Genomic DNA, 8,707 nt, shown 5'->3' on the forward strand with positions numbered 1-8,707 from the left:
AATATTATTTAATATCTAACCTACTCTGCACTTATTCGACAATAAATAAGTGATATGAGGCTTATTTATTTATTTCAACTTTCTTTATACAGGGTAGCTCCTTCAGTGTAAAAGCACTGCTATTCTTGGAGGCTTAATAATGATACCTGCGTCTTGATTCCGGAAAACAATTTTTTTTAAACCACATTTTGCATTTAGGTTTTTAAGCCACCTACAGGATCTCATTTTGCTTTTAGGTTTTTAAGCCACCTTCAGGAAACAAATTTGGCTATATAACTCCGAAGAAAATTGTATGCAAGATGCCTTATCACTTGGTAAACAAATTACACAGCCATTTTGGCCTTGCTCGCTCTGGGTCTTGCTAGCTTTTGTCAGGGATATTTGTCTCGGCCCTGCTTTTATGAACACAAATTATTTTGTAATAGAAAAAGATTATACAGGTTTATACACACATTGCTGGGTTATTACGAGAGTCAATAAACATTCAATTAACTATAGATAATGGACTTCGTTTTGTGCAATATTGAACTTTTTCTGAAGTGAATCGCCTGCATGCACTGAGTTTTATATACAAACGATAGCCTAATCACAAAGTAAACATTCCGTATACTGACCATGACCTGCCTAGTTTTGATTAACCAATCAGTTATGTGTATTGCCAACATGTGATGGCTATTATAAGCCAGAGGATGTTTAAAGACATTCCCACAACCCAATGGGGTTTCTGACCTTGTATGTCTGGCTTTTGTACACATGTAGTACAGTTGAGCATACCTTGCATTGGAATTGTGTGCAAATATCTGGTGTTTTCATCCTATTATTTAACATTCAAAACATCGAGACTTAGGAATAAAATTAATGCAGTGGGACAATATGAATGTTTCCTGTAAGAAAATCAAATATCATTCCTAAGTCTCAACTATTAGCTCGTTGGCTGCAGTTTTAAAATTACCATTTTGTGTGTGTGGCAATGGGGACTTTGCCTTTAAAATTAGGTTATATTGATCAAATTTCCCAATCATAGTGCATTGTAGGAATGCCTTTAAGCCTCCTCTGATTATAAGCCAATTGCAAACATGTTTATAAAAAAAAAGGCTAAAACTTCCTACACTGAACAGTCTCTTTGCGGATTTAAGGGCTAAATAGTACTTGTCATGTGGGGCAGGATTAGATAAATGCATACAAACTAGGGTATGAGATATTAGGAATTACTTCCTAGCCTCTTAGCCACAGGATTGGTGGGCTATATAGCTTTTCAAGACACAGGATATACTGTCCATATGAGATGTGAGGGCAAGTAGCATTATTTCACCGCCGTGAAAAAATATTGTAAACCCATTGCTATGGTAATTAATCCTGTTACAAGCTACTTTTATATATCACGGCTTTCCATGGACATAATTAGGAACTAGCCTGATACACAAGACGATGTTGATTGACGACGGCAATGATGATGCTGATGATTATGATGATAATAATGATTTAATATGATAATGATTTATGATAATGAATCATCATCATCACCACCTTAAGCTCCACCGATCCACCACTAGGCTATGTCATCACCATCACCATCATCATCATCGTTTCATTAGCATCATCGTCATCATCAATACTATTGATCATCTTCATCGTCACTATGATCCTTTAATATCATGACATCATATTGACATCGTCATCACCACCATCATCTTCGTTGTCATCTACTCTCATCTTCTTAATTATCATCTTTACATAAATCATCATCATAATGATCGTCGTTTTCACCATCCCCACCACCGTGACCCTCTGTCGCCTATACGTAGGCCTACTGCGCCATAGCACCCTATGCCTAATCATCACCGTCATAATGATCATGACCAGTATCATCATCAACGACATCGTCTTCGTCGTCATCTGACATCGTCGTCATCATCATTCTTCGTCGTCATCATCAGCATGACCGTTATAATGATGATGGTGCGTCGACGACGATGGCGATGATTATGATAACGATGACAGCGATTTGGGACGATGATGATGTTACTGATGATAAGTGAGGAGGATTTGAAGAGGAGGAGGAGGAGATGTAAACAAGGTGATGATGCCAGATGATGATGACAATTAGTAGGGGAGAGCGGGGAGTGTTCGCCCTAGGGGCAGGTTCGCCCACCCCTTGTTTCTCAGCACTACGGCTATCGGGGAATTTGGTGATGGCAAAATTAGGTGACATAGGTCATTATAAACTTCTCATATTAGCTACCCGGTATATAGGGACGTGTGCATCGAACTGCAGCCAAAACAAAAAAATTACACCAAAACGTAATTTTTTCTTGCATTAATAATCTATCATTGATACATAAATACAGATGGTTTTAATGGAAATCTGTATTGGGAACATATGGGATTTGTCAAAGATTTAATGCAGTTTTAGACTTCTTATTCGATTTGTATTTTGCATACCCTGAAGAAAATACAAAAATGTGCACAAGGGCACGTTCGCCCTTTGAGGATGGGGCATGTTCGCCCTATATCTTCCCCAGGCGGACTTACCCCAAACTGGAGGGCGGACCTGCCCCATCAGCGTATTATGCAAAATATTTATAATTATACCATTAAACAAGGTAAAACTACTGAAAAGCATGTTTTTAAAGTTATGTGGTATCAGTATTACTCATACCACCGTTTATGTCCTGATCCATAATCTCCCCGAAGTTGTAAACATGATACGTTTAAGCTCACTTTGGGCCCCTACATTTTATCCTGACCCGACCCCTGCAACAAATTTAGTGACTCCCCAGAAGAGAACGAATGCCCTGTATACTCTTGCTAAATGTTTGCATTTAATATGTTATTGTTATGCAATGTTTAAACCTTTTTTGTGATTAGGGTGAACTTACCCCACCATATGGGCGAACCTACCCCAATATGGGGCAAGTTCGCCACTTTGAAAAACTTTTTTGTTTGCTCTATCCTGTTGCTATTGTAAGGCCTATAGTTCTGGGATTGTGGCTGTATATAGCTAAGACATAGGGCTTTCACATGGGCTAATCAGATCATCCCTAACCTTAAAATTGACATCGCTAGGCTGGTCAGAAAAATATAGGGCGAACACTCCCCGCTCTCCCCTACCGTATAACTACGCGGGTATGGACATGTTGATGAAGTAATGTTAACCGATAATGATGATGACCAAGGTGATGAAGAAACTTTATTTTAGATATTTTCCACCTGAGACAAGTTTATCTCAGTTTTCCACCCCTAAATTCCACCTTCCCTTGCTTGCATCCCTCCCCCCTTTTTTTTTTTTTTAACCGGGAACCAAATCACCTAGTGCCGCCGCCACTGTGAAGATACCAGGTTGTGATTTTTGTCATGGTACGATAGAGGGCGTTTTCAGGCAATAAGTTAACAATGATCAGCCAATGATTGTCAAACTCAAAACCACTGGTCAGTGGTCAAAACAAATCAATACAACGATTTTCACTTCAGTCCTGTTCCCATCCCACACTGATTACGATAAACCGATCGTATCTGGGACATGTGTATCTGGGGACTAAAATAGCTTATTGGTAAATTAAGTCAAGTTTGAACTACATAGGCTTACATAATTATAGAGGAGGGTTTCGATGAACTTGGATCCACATAATACGTGATATCATCATCTACGTTCATCTCATTTACAGGTAGGTGATATCAATTTGTTAACTTCATCTTTCATTCTAGGCCTATATCTCATACCGTACGACCTCATATTTTACGCGATAAAAATAAGATTCCTTCTCTATTGTGTTTTCATCTTGTAAATGTTTTGGCATTCTCTGAATGTTTAAACTAGATATATTGTTATGAACGTAATGGAACTGATGGGTAGCCATAACCTGTGATTTTGTAGATACGGCGAATTTTAAACAATTTTAACACAGTTTTAGAGGGGGAAAAAAGCCCAAAGTTTGTGAATTTTGAACCTCATCTACAAGTTAACAAGATATTTGGTCATTTCTTGTCCATAAAATGATATTAAGTAACTTATTGGCAGTAAGATTTGCCGTTTAACTCCCAATTTGGGCACAATATGTTAATGGCAACCGGGACGGTGACCGAGCCACTTGGTTACGGCAAACATTTGTTGGATCAATATTGTATTATTACACTTGTGTTCATAGAAAATGACGTTATGGTGTTCAATTAGATTGAGTTTCCCTTCTCAAATAATCGATTCAATATTTGATTATTGATCATTTATGAATAGTTGTCTATACCAGGGAAGATTGTGTGTCCAGTTGCACGAAATTATCACAGGAGTGTACTAAATTATGCCTATTTTATAATTTATTCTACAATATTGAACAACTTCAGTAAATTTTCACGGTGAGAAGAATTCATTATCTCTATTTTGTGGTAGTCCCTGGTGGTAGTCTCAATAATATTATGTTGATTGATTGATTGATTTATTTAATTATTTATTTATTTATAATTTATTTACTACACATTTATTTATTTATTTGTATTTATTTATTTATTAACTTTTTATTCATTCTTTATTTTTATTGGCTATTATTTTCTTGGTTTCTTCAAAGCATGGCGATAATATCTGACGAACAAGAACGTCTACCTTACAAGAGACTTCCATGTAAGTATATGGGCCAAAAAGGTCGGTCATCGGCTTCGAGAAACTAGCCTTTAAAAATGGCATTTATTGCAATGACTTCGCCGAGCCCCGGAAAAAACCAAAATAAGTACAATTTAAACATTAAACATAGGGTTGTAGTCGCTGCCTTGTAAACACGTTTAAGGGACGGTTCAATATAATAATATGCCTACTTAGCCTACGCCATGGGGAATGGAATTTTTGACAAAAAAAATCGACAAAACATTTCGCGTTCCCCTACGTCCCGTCAAAAAGATTTCGGGTTTCCCCTTTTTTCATTCAAACTTAACATTCCCCCTCATGGTTTAATGAAAAAAATCATATTAACTGCCCCCTTTAAAAAAAAATTCTGCATGTCAAAAATGTTGAAAGAAAAAAAATCAGGAATTTTTAAAATTAGGGTCGGTGGAGGACAAGCAAACAATCTTTTGTACAGCAATGTGGTGTTTTAGAGACGCGTTCGTTTCTAACCTAAACAAATTGGAACTATATTAATATATAGGCCCTGTGTTTTTTAATATTTTTGCAAAGATGCATACAAAACTAACGAACTAAATAAATAATTGTTTGTAATAGACCTATATATAAATAGGCCTAAAATGATAAATAAATTCACAATGCTAAAACTCTCAGAACCACCCCACGTATTGAAGTCTAGTAGTATTAAACTTATGCCCCGCCCAGCTGATTTTTATTACATGTTATAATTGCAGCATTGACCGAGACCACAACCGAAGAGAATCTACCTGGCTACGTCCAATTACCACGTAAGTAATTAGCATTTCGTGTGTATATAATTTGGCATTAACAATTCAAATTACGTTGAACATTCAATAGGCCTACTTTTTATCAACATGCGAAAAAAAATCTCGTTGATTAGGCCTATTTGGCCCTGTACGAAAAGGCTATTTGCAATTCTTAAGGGGCACTTTGTGTCTTGTGGAAAGATTTTTAAAAAAATATCTGTTTTTATATTATGTCATTAAATTTTAAACAGTCGATTTTATTGAAATAACTCTTATGTTGTATCTTAAGAAATCATCTTGACGAACAAGAGAAACTTAATACCATTAATAAGTGACATGTTTGTCTAATACTATTTTCTATTTTTGTTACAACCTGTAGGCCTATACATTACGCAAGATCAAGACCTTCAGCCTTTTAGGTTAAACGATAATAACTTAAAATTCCCTCTTAAGATTTTAGTTTGTCAATTATTTTGCTTAATTAATGACTAAGTTTTCTTTAATTATGTGTGTACTTTTTCTTTAGCCTCTTCTTTAAGGTTAGCAACTATTTTCAACTATTGCGATTTGATAGTTCACAGCATCTTGCGAATGGTACACTGCAAAAAGCGTGTTTAGGAATTAAACACTTTTCTTGCACCACATTCTAAACATGCTTGATTCCTAAACCCTATAGTGCATGGCAGCCAGCCCTGATATATAGCTACTAACCGCTCCATCTCAGGGGCACTTGACGTGATGGGGGTGTGCAGACAGCGCACTGCAAAAAGTGTGTTTAGGAATTAAACACTTTTCTAAACACTATCTTGCACCATGTTTTTAAACATGTTTAAATGCTAGGCCTACACATGTTTAGGAATTTGATGGGTATGTGTTTAGGAATTTAACACATGATGTTTTTGAATTTGACATTGGTTTTTAGGAATAAAACACTTTTCTTGCACCACATTTCTAAACATGTTTGATTCCTAAACACCAATGTCTAAACACATTTCTAAACATGTTTGATTCCTAAACACCAATGTCAAATTTCCTAAACACAGCCCATCAAATTCCTAAACATGTGTAGCATTTAAACATGGTGCAAGATAGTGTTTAGAAAAGTGTTTAATTCCTAAACACACTTTTTGCAGTGTAGTGAGCTTTGGCAAAAATTGCATTGATCATTTCATAGCGAGTGTGTAGAAAAATTCAAATATCACAGATATACTTTTGTAGGTCCTGTGGTTCTTGAGTTATGTTGTAAAGAGGGCTGAAACAACAACACTTTTGTAAAACGTACATAACTCATTAACAACAATAAATCAAGCAAGTTTTCAAAGTATATGATTTGTAGAATGAACTTTTGCAAAACATCAAAGTGTTATATTTCAATAATATATTGATTTAAATAATGAATTTTTTTGGCTGCTACGACCAACAATACATCGTGTACCCTTAAAATGTGTTAATTGTGTTCTTTATAATTATTAAAAATTTACCATGAATCGGCCAAAAACCACCTTGAATGCATATTCTTTTCAATGTCCCAAAATAAAGTGGATCTTTCCTTTTTCAGTTTGGTTTAATATCGCCAGCAAATTTGGATTTCAAAATTGTTTACTTTTTTTTTACAATGAACAATATGAAGTGTTATATTTGTGAATACAACTAAACAGTGCTCATTCTCTTTCTATTTTGAACCTGTTGAAGGGCACCATTTGGCACGCAATGAGATTTCAAGGGGTAGGTATTAGACTTATTTTAAGCATACCAAATGATTCTTTTTTATTATTATTATTACTGTACCAGAAATTTCAGAATCCATTTAAAAAGGTCCACTATATTTTTGGACACCCCGTGGCATAAGGGACGCACCATTTGATTTCCATGGTGGGGGCTGGAAGTTTTTTCTACCGTCTGTTCCTTTTTGCCAGCCCAAAGCCCCCCCATATAATTTCTTGAGTGAAATAATGAAATAGGGGGTTGTCTGTTCTAACGTAAAACCAAAGTGAATTGGTGCAACTGGGTGCAAGAGAAATGAAGAGACTACAAGTACATTATGTTTTATCTCCCCATACCAGTGTGCAGTATGATATATATAAAGTAAGGCCTAGGAAAACAAAGAGTATTATATAATGTATGGAGAGTGTCTTTCAATATTTAAAAAGAAATAGGCCTATGGTCTGATTTTCCTGATTACCGTTACATTTGGATACAATTTTAGTTATATGGGATGTTTGAGCTTCTATTTTGTATGATTTATCAAGTTTTCCTCTTTGTATTATTTAGCAATAACACCCCGGGCAATAACAAAACAACCTGAAAACTCTGCAGCAGTTGTCTACACAAAAAACGCTGATGGAAAATTAGAGGAGGAAGTATCAATCAGGGATGGCAAACGCAACTCAATAGACGAGGCCGATGAAAAGGTCGAAACTGTACAAAAATTCTACGAGAAATCGGTAGAAATACGGTGTCCTAGATGCGCCATACTCGGTAACTCCGTCACAAAAAAGAGGCCTGGGCTAGGTGTGCTTGGACATATGGGTCTACTTTGTGCAGTCGGGTAAGTGTCTTGCAATCCCGATTGCCAGGGGGAGGGGAGAGGGAGGCAGGGAGAGAGAGAGAGAGAAATGCAAAGGATGAATGAATGAATGAATGAATGAATAAATGAATGAATGAATGAATGAATGAATGAATGAATGAATGAATGAATGAAAGGGAGAGAGAGAGAGAGAAGAAAAAACAAAGGAAAGAAAGAACAAAAGGAGAGAAAAAAAGCGAAACACACACTAAGAGAATTTGTCTTTTCATAACTTAAATCCCTTTGACATCAACCCATTTTGTGTGACGTTAATGTTATTGTTTAAATTTTATACAGACTCTTCCCCGTCTTCTTCCTGCCGCTCTGCTGTAAGAAAACATATGACACCGTCCATTACTGTTCTGTGTGTGACACCAAACTTGGACGATATAGTAAGAGAACTTGCATGACAGAAGATGACTTACTGGAACTGGAACTGAATAGATAGCCTAAGTCCTTCAGGTCTCGACAGAAGATGACTTACTGGAATTGGAACTGAATAGGTAGCCTAAGTCCTTCAGGTCTCTAACTTGAATGTCAGAAGATGTATTGGAACTGAATAGATAGCCTAAGTCATTCAGGTCTCGAACTTGCATGTCAGAAGATGAATTGGAACTGAATAGGTAGCCTAAGTCCTTCAGGTCTCGAACATGAGGTGGCATGTTAGACATGCCAAATTTTGAGGATAATATTGGCGAACGACTTCGAGGCTATACAGTGGCGTAGCATCATAGGGGTATTACCATGTATCATGGGGGTATTACC

The 8,707-nt window shown here is 36.4% G+C and overlaps 1 protein-coding gene across 2 annotated transcripts; it reads left to right on the top strand.

Annotated features, from left to right (window-relative positions):
- Positions 1 to 3,426: 3,426 nt before the first annotated feature.
- Positions 3,427 to 8,405, top strand: LOC140144805 (uncharacterized). 2 transcript variants are annotated; one of them, XM_072166612.1, is made up of 6 exons: positions 3,427 to 3,665; positions 4,560 to 4,612; positions 5,344 to 5,397; positions 7,069 to 7,101; positions 7,648 to 7,924; positions 8,240 to 8,405. In XM_072166612.1, exons 2-6 carry the CDS (start codon positions 4,561 to 4,563, stop codon positions 8,388 to 8,390), a joined length of 567 nt encoding a protein of 188 aa, XP_072022713.1. In that variant the 5' UTR covers positions 3,427 to 3,665; position 4,560; the 3' UTR covers positions 8,391 to 8,405. The 2 variants fall into 2 exon arrangements, with proteins under 2 accessions (XP_072022713.1, XP_072022714.1); XM_072166613.1 differs by lacking the exon at positions 7,069 to 7,101.
- Positions 8,406 to 8,707: the final 302 nt, after the last annotated feature.

This window comes from Amphiura filiformis, unplaced genomic scaffold, assembly GCF_039555335.1.
Source record: "Amphiura filiformis unplaced genomic scaffold, Afil_fr2py scaffold_82, whole genome shotgun sequence".
NCBI lineage: Eukaryota > Metazoa > Echinodermata > Ophiuroidea > Amphilepidida > Amphiuridae > Amphiura > Amphiura filiformis.

Excerpts from the sequence above, each read along its gene's own strand:
- LOC140144805 (XM_072166612.1), top strand. The coding sequence starts at position 4,561 with ATGGCGATAATATCTGACGAACAAGAACGTCTACCTTACAAGAGACTT. Across the intron at positions 4,613-5,343 it reads ACCTTACAAGAGACTTCCAT|CATTGACCGAGACCACAACC; the intron begins GTAAGTATATGG and ends TTATAATTGCAG. Across the intron at positions 5,398-7,068 it reads TGGCTACGTCCAATTACCAC|GGCACCATTTGGCACGCAAT; the intron begins GTAAGTAATTAG and ends AACCTGTTGAAG.